The sequence below is a fragment of the Zonotrichia albicollis genome, chromosome 3 (assembly GCF_047830755.1).
Source record: "Zonotrichia albicollis isolate bZonAlb1 chromosome 3, bZonAlb1.hap1, whole genome shotgun sequence".
In the NCBI taxonomy this organism is placed as follows: domain Eukaryota; kingdom Metazoa; phylum Chordata; class Aves; order Passeriformes; family Passerellidae; genus Zonotrichia; species Zonotrichia albicollis.
In genome coordinates this window covers 72,265,315-72,281,070 of record NC_133821.1, presented here as the reverse complement: position 1 = coordinate 72,281,070, position 15,756 = coordinate 72,265,315, and the positions used below count along the sequence as shown (strand labels likewise).

Below are 15,756 nucleotides of genomic sequence, written 5' to 3'. Positions count from 1 at the left end.
AGAGGGAAGGAAGGAATAAAACTGCAGAGAGGAGAAATGGAAGATCTTTGCACAGAAAACACTGTTGACCTTAAACTGACAAAGTCTCATCCATTACAGGGAGACCAGTACAGCCATTTTTCCGTGCCTAAGCTTGAGAATTTTTCTTATTATCTCTGTTTTCACTTCCTTTCTTTCTTTTTTTCCCCTGCATTACAAGAGATAAAATCATGATCAGAGCTGTAATGTAGGCTTATAACATTTTGAAGGAAAACATGACATGCATAAGCACATTTCTTTCATTAAAAGATTTGATTGCATTTACTTACATGAAATTGGGCTTTCAGAAACTGCTGGATCTCATTAAGTCACATGTTATTTTTATGTAAAGATTTCAGTGCCATCCTTTGAGAGTAGTCTGTTTACATACAATATTTGATATATTTTTTCTGTATGTACTAGGTGTCTGACTGTGCTGCTCATCTTTGCAGTAAGTGTCTTACAGCAAAAAGCAGCTTCTGTGGGACTTCCTGGAAGAAAAGTTCCTAAGGTGTGCATACATGTGCAAGTGTTTGTTTGTGTGTACACAAAGATTTAAGAGTGAACGAGCCAGTTTGTGAACTGGCTTGTTCAACTTACATCCCACCATCTTACCTCCTTTGGTAGCCAGCTACTCTCTGAGTAGATATTTTGGCCTCAGAAGAACTCCTATGAGACTTCTTAGCAGCAACAGCATGGGTAGGTCAAGTGTCTTCAACTGAATTTGGAAAAAAAAAATAAATCCCAAACTCCCAAAACAATCAGAATATCTTTGTGGAAACTAGAATGATCCTGCAAAGAAATAAGCACCCCATATGCACACACATATCTGGCTGTGGTGATCTTCCAACAACATCTTAAGCAGCTCTACACCACATATGGTACCAGAACAGCTGACATGCTGCAGATATCTTGAGATATGGAAGAAAAATTCAGTATGATTTTCTGTGTCACCATGCCAGCTGGCAGTGTCATGGTTGCAGAGTTCACATATGACTGCAATTTTCTGTAATGACAGTCCTTTCCTACTGTGAATATGATTTAGAAATTATTCTAGCTGCAGTAAACTCATTTAGGGAAATTTGAGGGGCACTGGCAGACGTGCAGGCACATCTGCCACAGCCAGTGGCTTCCTTCCATGTGGAGGGGCAATCAAAATCAGACTCCTCAGCATTACAATCCCTGTGGTACATTAGCAGGTTAGTAGAAGTTTATGCATTCACTAAGATGTAATATTAAAGAACCTCTGGCTTTAATGAGTTGACTAGTCAAGGGATTTAACTCAGCCAGTAATACCAGCCAGCAAATCTTGCTTACTTGTGTTACATACCTCAGACCTACCTGTGCAGGGCCTGCTGTCTTCCCATTGCTCATTTTGTGATTGCATCTACTCCATAGTAAAGTGAAAAAATATCTCATGTGATAGACAGCATATTTTGGGCTCACACTTTAGATAATCTGATTTGAAGATATAACATGTATGGACTCCCCTACAGTGTCAATTTTTAGTGAATCTTGGCCATACACACACACAAACATGCACCACCACTAGGAGGAAACCAATTCCAGACCCTTTAACAGAAACATTGCTGACAGCAGGTACTAGAGAAGAGGCATTAACAGCACGTTCACTTTGATCATGTTGATAGTTCAATCTCTCTTATCCCATGGAAATTCCAGTACAATTCTTTCTAGAGCAACATAGTTAGCAAGGCACCCTTAGGTATGAGCTGCCACGGCCACACAGCAACTGGAACAACTGGACACATCAGAAACACATCTCCACTAATACAAGAACTTTGCCAACAGAAGAGGTCAGAGGGAGAGGGGTAGAACCAAAGTGCAAAAGCAGATGAATTGTCATTTCAAAAAGCAAAAGCACAAATTCTGTATAATGTATGCCATTAACAGTGAAGAAAGTGCATTTTCAGTGATGCAAAACAATAGATCAAGTTCTAATATATTTGTGAATGGCAATAGTAATATCAGCACTTTTTGGGACAGCCTGTCCAAAAAATATTTTGGCTGCAGTACAGGTAGAAAGTCCTATGGTATGGCATATACATACAGACCAACAGCAATAAATCACATAGAAGTACACACTAAGAATCAAAGAGGGGTGGGAAGGCCAGAGGCAACAAGGGGCTTTGATTCTGTGCATTTAGAGCACCTTCCAGTGTAAAGACATGTACACAACTAAAGACACCATTACAAATGAGAATACCATTACTGAGAATATCAGCATGAAATGGCTAGAGTTGTATATTACAGATCTCAAAGCCAAAGAAATCCTTTGCACAGCAGCACGGTGAGAATTCTGTAAGTTCTTGGGCTTGCCTTCTGGATTGTTATATATCTTTGCTAAAATGCTGTTGAAGACATTTGGATACAAAATCCCTATTTTAAACCCCAATTTTTTTAATAGACAACTGGAGAAATAAATTGGTGATCTGAATGCTCTGTAAAATTCCATTACACTGATTGCAAATCCTTTCCTACATATAACAGCCAACTCCCTTACAGTGTGTGTAATAGTGAGGGACAATTGTGTTGTTACTGGAAAACAAAGTTTGTTCCTTCAGCAACACTTTAAAGATACATAAGTCTGTCACTTACATTGTAAAGAAAAATCACATAATGGAAGTGTACTCTGAGTTTGAGGAATGATATGCAGAGGTTTTGAAGAGAATTATTCTCCTCTACTCCTTCTGCCTCCAGCAGAGGGTCTGAGTCAAGCCAATTTTGTAGCCTCCAGGTGGCCTGCTCTGACACATATGCAAGTAAGAGCTGAGTGATTCTTCTCTGTATGCTTCTACCCTGCCATGCTCCTCCATAAAAAGGTCTGGCAAGATTGTGGCTGTATGTGTTGGCATGAGGGAGAATGATGCTTTTTGTTAATAAGTACCAGACATCTGATTCCTAGTGACATCTCCATTTCAATGGGCAGCTGACTCTGTGTCTCCAGGGAGTTACTAAGACATGCAATAAAGAGAGACTAATTCAGAGTGCAAGTAATAACATATATCTGCGTTGAGACTTCAGACAGGGTATGGAGGAGTAAAATTATTAAAACCTATTTCAGAAACAGGCTTACAAAGCTCACCACTTCCACTGGTGACACTAGGATTAATAGGAAGGTCAAGTAATGTTTAGATCATTTGTGTTTTTTGCACAAGTATGTGTATATGTGTAGATTTCCTTGTCAGAAACAACACAGCCCAATGGAGCTTTTCCCGCTATAGCAAATAAGTGAATAAAGCCTTTACTGTAGTTCAATAACCACAGTTACAGGAACCAGAAAAGTTACCACAGTCACCACAGCTTTTGAAGAGAATATTTAAACAGTGACAGTGGCAATTTTCTAAAGTTAGGCTTTCCAACTAGCCGTCTGCAGACCAAAATCACCAGTTTTGACACTTTTAGGCATCAGAACCAATGCCTAAAATTAGACTGACACAGAAAATCTTGACAAAATGGACTCATCCTTGACCTATTCGTTTATTTCAAAAACCTTCTGTTCATTAAACTTACATACATCAGGGAATGTTGTTGGTATTTGATCCTTTCTCTGTGATTCAACAATGTGGTCTATGTAAAAGTCAACCAAAGAAACTGAAGGGAACTAAAGAAACACCTTCACTGACTAATCAAGGGAAATGCTTTTGGATTTACATACTTCAAACAAAAGTGCATCACAATTTCTCAGAACAAAACTGCTTAACTTCACCATAAAGGTAGTTTAAACAAGTGTTTTTGCAGTCAACAGTGACTGAAGTTAAGAACGACATTTTTTTACAATTCTCTCATATTACCCTTTCCCCAGCATTAGGCATTCAAAGCTGGTCAGCTGTTTAGGCGTTTAAAAGGTCAATTTGCAAGGTATCTTGGTTTGTTAATTTCCATAGTTAGACAGAATATTAAACCATGTTCCAAATTTACCATGAATCATGTCTAACTTTTCTAGTGCTAAGGAAGCTAATGGAGAGAAATTTCGAAATTAGGGCAGTCAAATTTATAGAACCCTTGATTTTTCCCTTGAGCACACAGATTTTTGTCTCTATCTAAACTGTATGAATTTTCTTCAAGATTTTCTGTCCTTGTATCTTTTCCAGCAATAACTTTGCAATAATGTCTGAGTAAGTTTTGATGAATTCCTGATTTGCTTGAAATCTTCATGTATTGTGGGATAGACCTAGAAAGGACCAGAAGTTTAGATAGAGCAAATTATTCTGAGTGTATTTTTAGCCAAACAGACAGCCACAATGGCATGATAAATTGGGATTTATGGCTCTAATGCCTGCTCACTCCAATATTCGCAAGCCTGAACTGCTACCAATACTACCACACAGCCTATTGCTCAGAACACAGGGCCTTCTGTTTTCTCTCTTTTCAAAAACAAAGTTGTGCAGAGGAAAGAAGAATAAGGTCCTTAAAGGAAGGAAAAAAGTGTGAATTCTCAACATGACTGGAATAGATCAATAGATCACTACAAATTAAGCACATTAAATTTTCCCTATATTGCCACATATACAATTCACTAGGACAAAAGCCTATACTCTCTCTGAAATCCTTTTTACATTCACATAAGAAGATGTGCACATTAATGGATCCCGGGATGATTTTTGAAATTCCTTTGAACATACTATGTTTCTCCAGAAGAAGAAGAAAAGTTGCCAGACAAGATCAGGCTGATGTTGAAGAAGTGCCTTTTTACTCCTTCTGACCTAGACACGCTGTTTAAAGGTAACATTTATCATCATAACTGCACTGTGTACCCAGCAACAGCCTAACGAAAGGTGCAAAAATTCCAGGATGAAGGACACTGTCTTTCTGGAAGTTCAGAGCCTGGACAGCATCCATACCTCTTTCACTCTGTGAGAAGGAACAAGCCAGGCTCTGTGCATGTCATTCAGATGGCAAACAATACCAAGTCGAGTGGTGGCAACACCAGAGTCGCAATGCCATGTGTCAGGATTTCGGGCACCATCGTGATCATATCTGGATGCAATATTTCCCTTTTAGATGCAGCTTGTTGCCAGAGTGCAAGTAAACTTCATAACTGACTGCCACGAGTCAGTCCAGGAGCAGGGAATGAGCAAGTGGCTCAGGCACTCTAGTCTAGGAGAAGAGTAAAAAAGGAGAGTGGCTGCAGCACTGGGAGCAGTGGTGCTTGTTCTCCTGCCTTGAGTGAAAGTAAACAAGTCCATTGATATCTGACTTTGCCAAACCTCAAAGTATAATGCTAGAAGGAAAAATAAGCTTTACAGAATTGAGCATATACAACTCTTTTCTTCCCTTCATAAATTGTATGTTAGAGTAGCTGAATCTACCAAAGTGTTTACAGTATGCTATATATATAATGGCACATATAAGCTTTGTAAAGGGTTTGGAACATCTCAGAAATGTCTCTGGTGCTGAAAAAGGCTAATGTATTACAAATCATATAGTATTTTAATTCCAAAAAAATATGTTTAGGAATTTTGACCTAGCATTAGGGTTAGGAAACTGAACGAGGATGCCATGAAGCATGACTGACAAATCAGTCAAGCTAGTCTGCTTCAGATACATATTGTGCAAGGCATTATCACTGCGATCAGTCACAAAAAATGCATATTTAGTTTTTTTACATTAAATACTACACCTGTGAACCTATGTAAAAGATATACAAAATATAAATGTCATTGGGACTGTATATTTCAAACTTTTTAAAATAAACACAAAGTATATTTATATATATATATGTAGGCATATAGGTTGTAATTTCAATGTCAACACTAGCACAGTTTGTCTCTTCTAAATACAGGCCAGTATACTTCCTAGTCCAACACATGCACCTACAAACACATGATCATGCATACAGCTTTACGTTCTGCTGTTTGCAGAAAAGTCAGAATATACAGCACTATACATTGTTTCAACTCAAAATTGATCAACAAATTAAGAAAGATGCCATTCAAAAGAAATTCCTCGTGAACTATTAAAAAAAAAAAAACCCAAAACCAGAGAAAACCAGGGATATCTCTATTTCATCTCAATAAAAACACTGAAGACCATGGTGATGATGACCTAAGATTCAGAATGCTTTGTCCAGCATGTGATGGGGGTCACTCTTGGACAAAACACAACAGTGTGGAACTGGTTGCTACGACACATACCAAACACAGTCATAGTGAGGCAGAGAGCTTTCACAACACCATCCAACCCAGCTCTGGGTTCAGACTACTGAGGTCTCTGACCGAAAGGAGACAGAGTTGTACACTGTTCTTCTCACAGCAGGCGGTGCTGATGGGGATCTGGATGCCCATCTGGAAGGTAGGCGTCGATTTGCCGGCCGAGCGGGACGGGAGAAGCCCTTCTCACTGGAACATTTCACTGGCACACATATCTGGAACACAAAGGCAAGTCCTCGCTTTAACGAGTTGCAGCTTTTGTGGAATGCAGCGGGAATGGAGGAGGACATTTGCGGTGACCTCAGAACAGGTGGTTGGAAGCTATTAAAAGGAGCACAGCAATGCACAGAATGCAAAAGAACAGCTATTTCTATGTACAGGGATTCTCACATCAGTTGTGGTTTAAAATACATGAAGACAAGTGTCAGACACAAGGAAACATACAAAATTATAGTGCAAGACAAAATTGACATTTCCTCTTATCTTTTAGTTTCTATAAGTTTTTTTTTTGTCCATGAATGCTGTAAAATATTTCAAGTGTAGAACTCAGAATACCATATGATATTACTGGAGTAGGATCTACATGCTTCTCAGGTATTTTTTGATAGATCCTATTTCAGGAAACTCTGTTTCCATTAGTTCAGTGTGAAGCTGTTTAACTTGGTAACTAATTCAGAATGGTTATGTGTTCATACAGTGTCATGTCTACTGGCAGATCCATAGAGATGCAGAGGAAACTCAACAGATTTTGATCACAGTGACACTGACGTAAATTTGAAATAATGAAAATAAACCCAGTGCCTCAAGCCACATGTAGTTCTGTACATCTCTGAGACATTAAATAGTAACTCCTGGTCAGGCAATATTCTACACTTAGCTTTTACATATGGAAATGACAATGTAAAATGTAAGATTATGAAAAAAGTCATTATTACTTTTCTCCATATTAATTGATGAAAATTTGTTTGCCTGTCAAAAGTTTATTGGATGAAAAAGAAATCAGAAGCTTCACAGCTTTTTTATTTCTGTGCTGAAGGAAAGATGTGCCTGTTAAGCAAGGCATTGCATCATAGCAAGGCTGTCAGAAAGACGTGCAGAAGAAAATCTGCATGGTCAGATTCTCAGCTGCTTAAATCTATATAGCTCCACTGAAGTCTGTGAATTTGTGCCAGTTTAAGGCATACCAGCTGACAGCCTGAACCCATTTAAGTTTCCTAGCTCAAAACACACCTGCCTTATCTTTTTTGAGATTCCAAGAGGCATATCTCTTTGTGTTCTTTGTGGACTTTTACAGAACATGCAACTTACAGAGTGTTTTCCAAATCATCTGTTTGTCTTTTCATTAAGAAAGAATGTTGGCAAAGGCAGTATTTCTAAACTTCTGAAAATAAACTTCAGTCAAATATAAATTAATTACCCATGCCATGCTCTTCTGTTTCTGTGAACCTATGCTTGAATATATAGGAGAAGCTGGAACTGAGACATGAGTAAGAGAAGGTTACTTTGTTAGTGGAAACTTTACGGAGTCACAATATTCCTTGTCATAGGCAGTTCCAAGGAACTCCTGATCCAAGCAGCACGCTGGATACTGAAAAATGTTATCTAAGACCTCCAGGGTTTGGGGCATGGCCAAGTCTGCTTAAGCCCTATGGGAAGTCTTATGACATAACACATCAGCTAAAGGAAAGAGAGAGGGTGTTAAAACCTGGTTGAAGCTCTCACTAGTTCAATCTTAGCATAACTGCACTGTAGTAAAAAACTAGCTTTGCAGAACACCAGCAGGGATAAGAATCTGGCACATCTTCACTACTCATTCTTACTTACATGCTTCTGCCCTCCCACAACTCTTAATCTGCAGAGGAAATGCTCCTGATTCATCCAGATCCTGGCCTAAAGTATCTATTTTTACATAATTAGTTACAATACAAAGTTAGTCTGCCCCATTTAAGAGTCTGAGGCTTGCTATGAAATGGAATTGTTTTGCTTTTGTCATTCTTATGAACCTTACCTCTGGTAACTTCTGCCTCTCTTTTCCTTGCTTGAGTTGCTGCCCAATATGCCTGGCTGAATTCCTCGGAAAGTCTTGTTTTTCTTGCTCAATCTGGAGCATTTCTAAATACTGACTCAGTGCCTCGCAACCCCCATTGGTGAATTCAGAATTTGCCTGTGTCCTCTTATCTTTGCAGCATTTTGCATTACACTGAGAAGTCACAGTTGATTTTTCATAGGTTTTCAAAAGCTTTTCAACAACACCATAGTTGGACCTTGAGTCAGCTGAGCGCGGGCGGCCGGATAAATTACTTGGTCTCCAGTCATGCTCGTGAAGCATGTGCCTATAACCACTGGTATTTGGAAGTCCATTCATGTGTTTTTGCTGCCCTGCTGTCCTGACAGCTTTGCTGGTGCTGTTAGTTTCTTGCTCCTTTGCTGCAGAGAGCTTGGGATTTGAAACACAAGGCGTATTTACAGTTTCTGCCCTGCTAGCAGCAGAGTCACACAGTGGATCGCAGGGTTTGTGATCTTCTGAGGCTGTTTGAGGCACCTGATTTTCCTGCAGAGCATTGTTACGTTTATCTGTGTGAAATACAGTGCGATTAAACTCATCAATCTTTGCTGCTAGCGTTTCATTTCTTTGGGTCTTTCCCAAAGGATAACTGGTGTCCTCCAAAAGATCATTGTGCGAGGTAGCAGGGGCATAAAAGTCATTGCTGCAAAAAGGGCTGCTGTGAGACTTTGTGTTTTGTTTCTGATGCATCTTGTTGCTTTGGGCCATATTTCCATCTGAACAGCTCTTTTGGGCTGACAGGGGGGAAGGCTCATTTTTATTGTCTTTTCCAAGCTTGCCCATATCATATGCCCATGTGTTGTGGCAGAAATTTGTTGGAACGTTGCACTCATTTTTGGTTACAGGTATTGCAGCAGTTACCATTACAGGGACTTTCACAGCCTGCCCTTTATTTGCACAGGCTACTGCAGATTTATTTTTGTTTACAGGTGAAGGATTCCTCAGCTTCCCCCCATTCCAACAATCCTGAGCCTTGCAATTGCTTTTGATGCCTGGATCTCTTATGGGGGCTTCTGAAAGCTGTATGACTGCAGAAAGTGAGTTTGTTAGGTGCCGAGAAGTGCTCCGTGGAGGAACTGGTGGAGCTTCTTTCTTCTGCCAAGGTCTGAAATCTGTTCCTATGTCACCAGTAAAACTACCATAAGAAATGTCCTTCAAAGCCCCGGTGGAGCTCATCAGATTCTTCCTATTATTATGTTCCTCTGTTTCAAAAGCAACCGAAGTCTGTGATTCATTGCTGGACACATGGTTCATCTCAGGCAGGATAACTGTCTTTTGGGTTTCCTCAAATTCCCCCAGGAAAGGAAGTGACTTCATTCTGGAAATAACAGAAGAGGTGTTTTAGGAATGAGAATAAGGAACATTCCAGAAGACCTCAGCATGGATTAATTCTCCCCAGAAGCAGGTGTTTTAATGCTGGCTACTTAAAAATGTTTGGGAGCAGTTTTGCTGCAGCTGGTATACCCAGCCCAATCGAAACACACACAAAGATTTTGAGGAAAGGTCAACAAAAGGAATTTGCATTCTTTTCCTTTGCCACTATAATTCTTTTTCTGAGTTTCTTAGATGATGACTGTTTTCTTGTCTCTGCTACAGTAAGTACAGTAGGATCTTGTTCTAATGACTCCTAGGAGTCTACCTGACCATGAACTGAGTGAAGAAAGCTGTAGGACACAGTGCATCCCTTGTTTAGGTTCATAACCTTACACATGAGATCGACCTTTTGATATATGATAAAAAAGCATCTTTTAAAGTTATGCATCAGCTATGAATCCATTTGCTCTAAAGATACAAAGAGTAGCTAAAATAATGAATTAGTGGCAAACTTTTAACTGGTCACATGGTGGAGTGTGAGAAATCCCTCTGACCTTTGGGAGCATCTGAGAAGGTTCAGTTTTACCTGAGAATTTCTGCACAACTCAAGAGGCAGTCTGGTGTTTAGCTTGCTAGAGAAGACAATGAACACTGAATTTTTACCAGATGATTGAATGTTTACTTGCCATACTTTTCATGGTCTGACTTGCCATCTTTCCATTAGTACAAATGTATAGTGGTTCTTCCCTCTCCTGCTTTCTTTCTGCTCTTGGATCATCAGTTCCTGGCACATCCCCCATGCTTAAGGCTAGATTTGGGCTTTAAGTGAGAAATTCCCAGCCTGACAAACCCATACAGTGTTGTATAAAACTACATTGCAATGGGACCAGAGTAGACAGAAATATCTGTTCACTTTCCCAATCCTCTGTACAGCCATTAGAAACAAATACAATTTCATCTCATATACATACTAATCTGAATTTTTATGTTCTGTATACAAAATCAATTCTGCTAGTAAAACCTGCCTTTGTACCATATTTCAGCATATTTCATTTGAATATTTTATGCTGAGCACTGAAACACTAGGAGGGTAGGAACTGCCCAACTAATAAATCCAACAGCAAACCTGCCTTCAAAGTGAAAAACATCAGGAGAATTATTAATTTCCTTTCTCTAACATAAAAAGTCTAGAGATGTTTTTACCTTCTGTGATTGGACTTCTTTCGAATTTCCTCTTGATAGCTGCATAATTCTTCACTGACTCTGGCAAGTTCTTTAAGAGCCTTTATAAATATAAAAACAGGCCTTTAATATAGACATATAAAATGGTATCTCCAGATTTAATTTGAAACTTGTGGTCATTTGCATTTAAGATTCAGAGCAGAGGAAAGTAGTATGAGGAAAGATACAAAAATGCCCCCACCTTATGAACAGAGGTAAAGAGCATGCTGTTAACACATTCAAACAGTGAGAGGACACTCATTGATAGCAAACCTAGGAGCAAGTAGAGACAGTGACTTGTGGAAAGCTAAAATCAGGGAGATCAGTTCTTTAGCTTAACCTGGCAGGCCAAAGTCCTCGGTGCTTTCCTTCCCCCTTGTAACAGAAACATGCTCATTACTTACTACATTGAGATCACCAATATAATTCTTTGTATTCTGCTCAGAGGTTTTAATGGTGAGGCTGTCTTCAGGTTCTTCGTGGTTCTCAAAGGCCAGATTGTCCACTAACAGAATATTGTTTCTGCTCTTGTTTCTGGGCTCCTTCCATTCGTGTCCTGTTACACCAAGCAGGCTCCCTTTCTCCATTCTGTCCTTTGCCACATTGTGTTGATGGTTCAGCTCTGCTGTGTCACTCTCTTGCAAAGTAGGGCAATGCATGGACAGCTGCAGCATCTTGCTCTGAATGGCCTTGCTATCATGGATGGTCATATTGCTCTCCCTTCTAAGTTTTACCTCCTGGTAAAGCTGAAATGACAACAGAACCTTCTATCAAATCATGGTATTGTAATGAGCTTTATGGCAAAGCCCCCATATTTATCTTCTGTTTTGAATGATGCTTCACTCAGCAGCACTGATTAGAAAGATTCTGGATGTGTTAGTAGGAAAGTGCTGAGTCACCAAGTGTGGCAATTCAAATACCAGGATTGCCACAGGATAAGGCTATTACCATTCTCAAACTCTCTGACATAATTTTAATGTATGGCTTCCACTCCTGGTTGGGACTGGAAGAGATCTCCTGAGACAACTGTCCCTGCCTTGAGCCAAAAGATGCAGGGTTGTTTTCCAAGTATATCAGCACACTCTGTGGTGGACGCAACTGTTATCTGATGGACAGGGAATGTGGGGGAATGTGACAGAGAGAGAATGTTCTGGCTATGCTACAGCCTATTTATTAAAGCATATTATTTGAAGGAGAGGAAGTGAATTCTCATAAAATACAGTGCCATCTGTACTAGAGCAGACTCTTTCAGTTCTCACACAAGTGGAATTCTTCCTTATGACTGGAGTGATAAATCAGTACCGCAGAATGGTACTATTTGGCAATGTTCTTTCATGCTATCTGCTGAGATCCAGTGGATTCATTAGTAAATGGTGTTAATTCTGGTCACCCAGCACATTCAAACTAGGAACTGTGGTAAATTATAAATTAGAAAAAATGGCAACATCATAAAAATCTCTTCTGCTTACAGTATAATTTCCAGTGCCAAGAATCCCACAGCTCTGTATAAACATTCATTCTCAACTTGCTCTCATGAAGAAAGCACACAGGCACCTCTGAGCAGCCATCTGCCTGCCCTCTCCCAGTGCACAAGGCCATCACAACAGCTTTTGGAAGGGCAGGGGAAAAGAATAACAACATGCAGAACATGTGGCCATTTCATGGGCAGTGCTGTGGATTAAGAAGTATTCTCACGTTCAGGGACTTAACACTTGACCTCATCCTGGGTTTTCAGATTTCACTTCCAAAGCCCAGCTGCTCATGGAAACTGAGGGCTGAACTTTGCCATTTCCAAGAAATAAGAGCCTCATATGGATTCAGCATACCAGTAACAAGGAAGGATACTACTCCACAATATCCCCCATAATAATACCCCTATTAAGTTAGGCTTGGTGGGCTAGAGAAAACTGCCAAATTAAAATACAAGCTGATAAGTAAGTACAAGTTTTATTGAGGAAATCCTTCTACGGATAATGGCATTTAAAAGATATCTATCTCTCCTTTTCTCCACCCATGTGCTTGTGGATAAGAAATGTCAGGCATCTGAAATCAGCAGCAGCTATAGTCACAACTTAAGAGGGGACCTTAGGATTCCAGTAACCTTGAGGTATTATCTGTATTTTGTTTGGCCCTGCAGTAGCCAGCAAATTGCTTCATTCTCTTCCTTTCTGTCCCATTCTACTCTTTATCTCTTTTTCTTGCTTTCCTAATCTCTGTGCTAATAAAGAACACGATGAAAACAGTCCTTACTGATATTGTCAGTTCTACTAATAGCCAGAATAGCTTTTCATTACTGTCATTCCAAATCAGCTCTTATACCTAAGAAAATGAAATTCAACTACATATACAGATCACATTACTAACTTTTGAAGCATTCTCAGCTTGGCAGTGAAATTAGGGAAGACTGCACAGAAAAGTCCTAACACAAAAGACAAAATGTGGCAAAGACCATCATACTGAAGTCTGCAAGAATTGTGGGCAAAATATAAGAGAGCTGACATTATGGAGCTCTGCTGCAGGCTGGTTTAATGGGCAGTGTATGGCTGCAGTTCCTTTGGCTTTGACCATTTTCCTTCTCAGTTTCATGTGAGCAATCTCTGCCATACATTCCTGTGCTGCTCAGCCACACGACAGCGCTGGCAGAGAGCAAGTGAAACCACTCCATGTGTATATTAGATGAAAAATGTGGAAAGCTCACTAATGAAAAAACTTGCATCCACAGGCTGCCAAGCAGACTCAGTTAATGCATTTGAGAGTGTCAGAGGGTTTGGCTGCAGGGACAATTTGGGGATAAAAGAACAATAAATAATTGCTGTGACTATTTCTGGAAGGAGATGCACTGCAAATAGCAAGGACTGTTTGCTAGTATGTGTAAACACAAGCGGTTTCAGAACTTTCATGCTATTTGCTGTACCTGTTTTTTCTCCCAAGAGTCATCCATAAAAGGAACAGGTTCTAGAAAAATTCTGTGTCATGCAGTATTTCATATATATATTATTTTTAATATTACAATTTGCCCCAGCAGACCTGTGCCACCTAAGGCCTTTTTGCTAGAGAATTATGATATCTAAATTTTTTGTTACAAAATATGCATTTTCTAAACCCCATATTCAGTATTCACTTGAAAAAAGCATGTGTAATATAGGCAACATGGCTCATGCCCATGACTGAATTGTTAGCAGTAAGTACAGCCAATAATCTCACAGCTCACAAAGCCACATTCACCTCCTATCTTATTCATGACTATTAAACAAGCAATAGCAAATACTGCTTAATCCCAGGATTTTTATCCTTCCATCAGCTGTTAGAAACTTCCAGTGACACATAAGGAATAGGATAAAATACAGAAAAAAACTTTAAGTGACTCAATGTCACTTCACACCAAGCAAAAATGGTAGTTTGGATTTTTGTTTAGAAGTACCTCTTCTATTTTCTTCTGCATGAGCTTCCATTGACATTCCCATTCTTTCCTTTCATTGTCAAATCTCTCCAGCAATTCCATTTTTTCTTTATTCCAGTTCCTCTCAGTATTCTCCAGTTGTTCATGCAGGTCCATGGCTAAAGTCTGTGCAACAGCAAAGACAGCTCTCCTTTTTTTCTTTCTTTCCTGAATGTTTCCTGGAAGTTTAAGAGAATAAGTCTTACTTATGTTTTATTCTATCTTTCAGGGAACAAATACAATCAAGAAAATTCCCAAAATTACTAACTGAAAGGAGCTTGCAGGGCACAGTACTATTCAATTGATATTTGTCTGGAGTGTGACTCGAGTATGGATGAACTAAGCATTATAGGACATAAATACAAAGGCAGAGATGCCCAGTCTGGAAAGGGGAGGTGGAACACATTCAGCATCGCAGAATTCAGTAACATCTGCCACAGCAGGCTCTGTATCACGATCACTTTGCCTCTTTTCCATTTCTCTTCAATATAAATGTGTTTTCAATGAACTTGGGTCTGTACAATATTGAATAGCACTTCAGGACCTTGGGATCCTGCAATATCTGCCCTTGAGGGTGGAAGCTATTTTTATATTTGTTCAAAAGACAACTGTAAAAGTATCATGTTTGCTCACGCACTCCCTGCACGCATGCAAGGAGCACGACAAGGACTGGTACATTCTTTTGGCAATTGAGGACTGCAAACGTGATATACTCTGGGAATTCTCATGGCTACATGAATGCTTTGGAATTCATGAAGGAAGACAGGACAGGAAAGTTAATAACAGGTACAAACACATAAACAGTAGAAATCAGTTATATGGGAGCGACAGAAGGTCACCAGAAAGGGTTCAAGAATTTTGGATTTACAGATCTAGATCTATAAATGTTAGTTTCAGGATCAGCATGGGGAAAACTACAAAATATTCTTCAATGGCACTAACTCCAATCTAGTTCAAAACCTTTCTCAGAATATTTGACTAATTAGTGCTTCAGTTTCTTCTTTCCTTTTAGAAGTCTTTAGCAAAAACTTTAGCCAAAGACTGTCTTTAGCCTTTAGTGTCTGTAAATGAAAAAAAAATTAATTGAACCACTAAATTGGCAAGCTTTAAGGGAAATATTTTAGATCTGCTTATCTGATTTTGGAGCAAAGAAGTTACAAATCTTATGGGCCTGGTGATCCCCTTTCTTCCTCTTGCTTTCTTAGGTTTTACTAGAAAACCCATTACCATCAGCACATTTACTATGCCAGCAAGATTGAAATAGCACTCATTCATTCAGTTATGATGGCTTCTGTGATATAATGCCTGGTACAAAAGCATTGATACTTGAGTTTGCTAACTTCAGCTCTCAAAGCCAGTTGTTGTGTTACCAAGGTGGTCATGGAATCTAGTTCTAGTAATAAAATGCCTCTGCATTGCTTTCTGCTCCTGTCAGAAATCAAATATGTAGGAAATTGAATTATCAGAGGGTTAATTAGGAATAAGCCCAGTTTATCTTTCTGCAATTTGTTCTTTTCCCTGACTGATGA

The 15,756-nt window shown here is 39.4% G+C and overlaps 2 protein-coding genes across 2 annotated transcripts in view; both read right to left on the bottom strand.

Moving 5' to 3' along the window:
* Positions 1 to 3,497: 3,497 nt before the first annotated feature.
* On the bottom strand, positions 3,498 to 14,406 carry KIAA0408 (KIAA0408 ortholog). Its single transcript, XM_005487732.4, has 5 exons — positions 14,210 to 14,406; positions 11,193 to 11,534; positions 10,771 to 10,850; positions 8,197 to 9,571; positions 3,498 to 6,403 (listed from the first exon to the last, which is right to left on the bottom strand). Exons 1-5 carry the CDS (start codon positions 14,342 to 14,344, stop codon positions 6,233 to 6,235), a joined length of 2,103 nt encoding a protein of 700 aa, XP_005487789.2. The 5' UTR covers positions 14,345 to 14,406; the 3' UTR covers positions 3,498 to 6,232.
* The window catches only part of MTCL3 (MTCL family member 3), a 43,424-nt gene continuing 41,984 nt past the window's right edge, over positions 14,317 to 15,756 (bottom strand). The window contains 1 exon segment of the mRNA XM_074537841.1: positions 14,317 to 14,406. The gene's annotated coding sequence lies outside the window, so the exon portion shown is untranslated.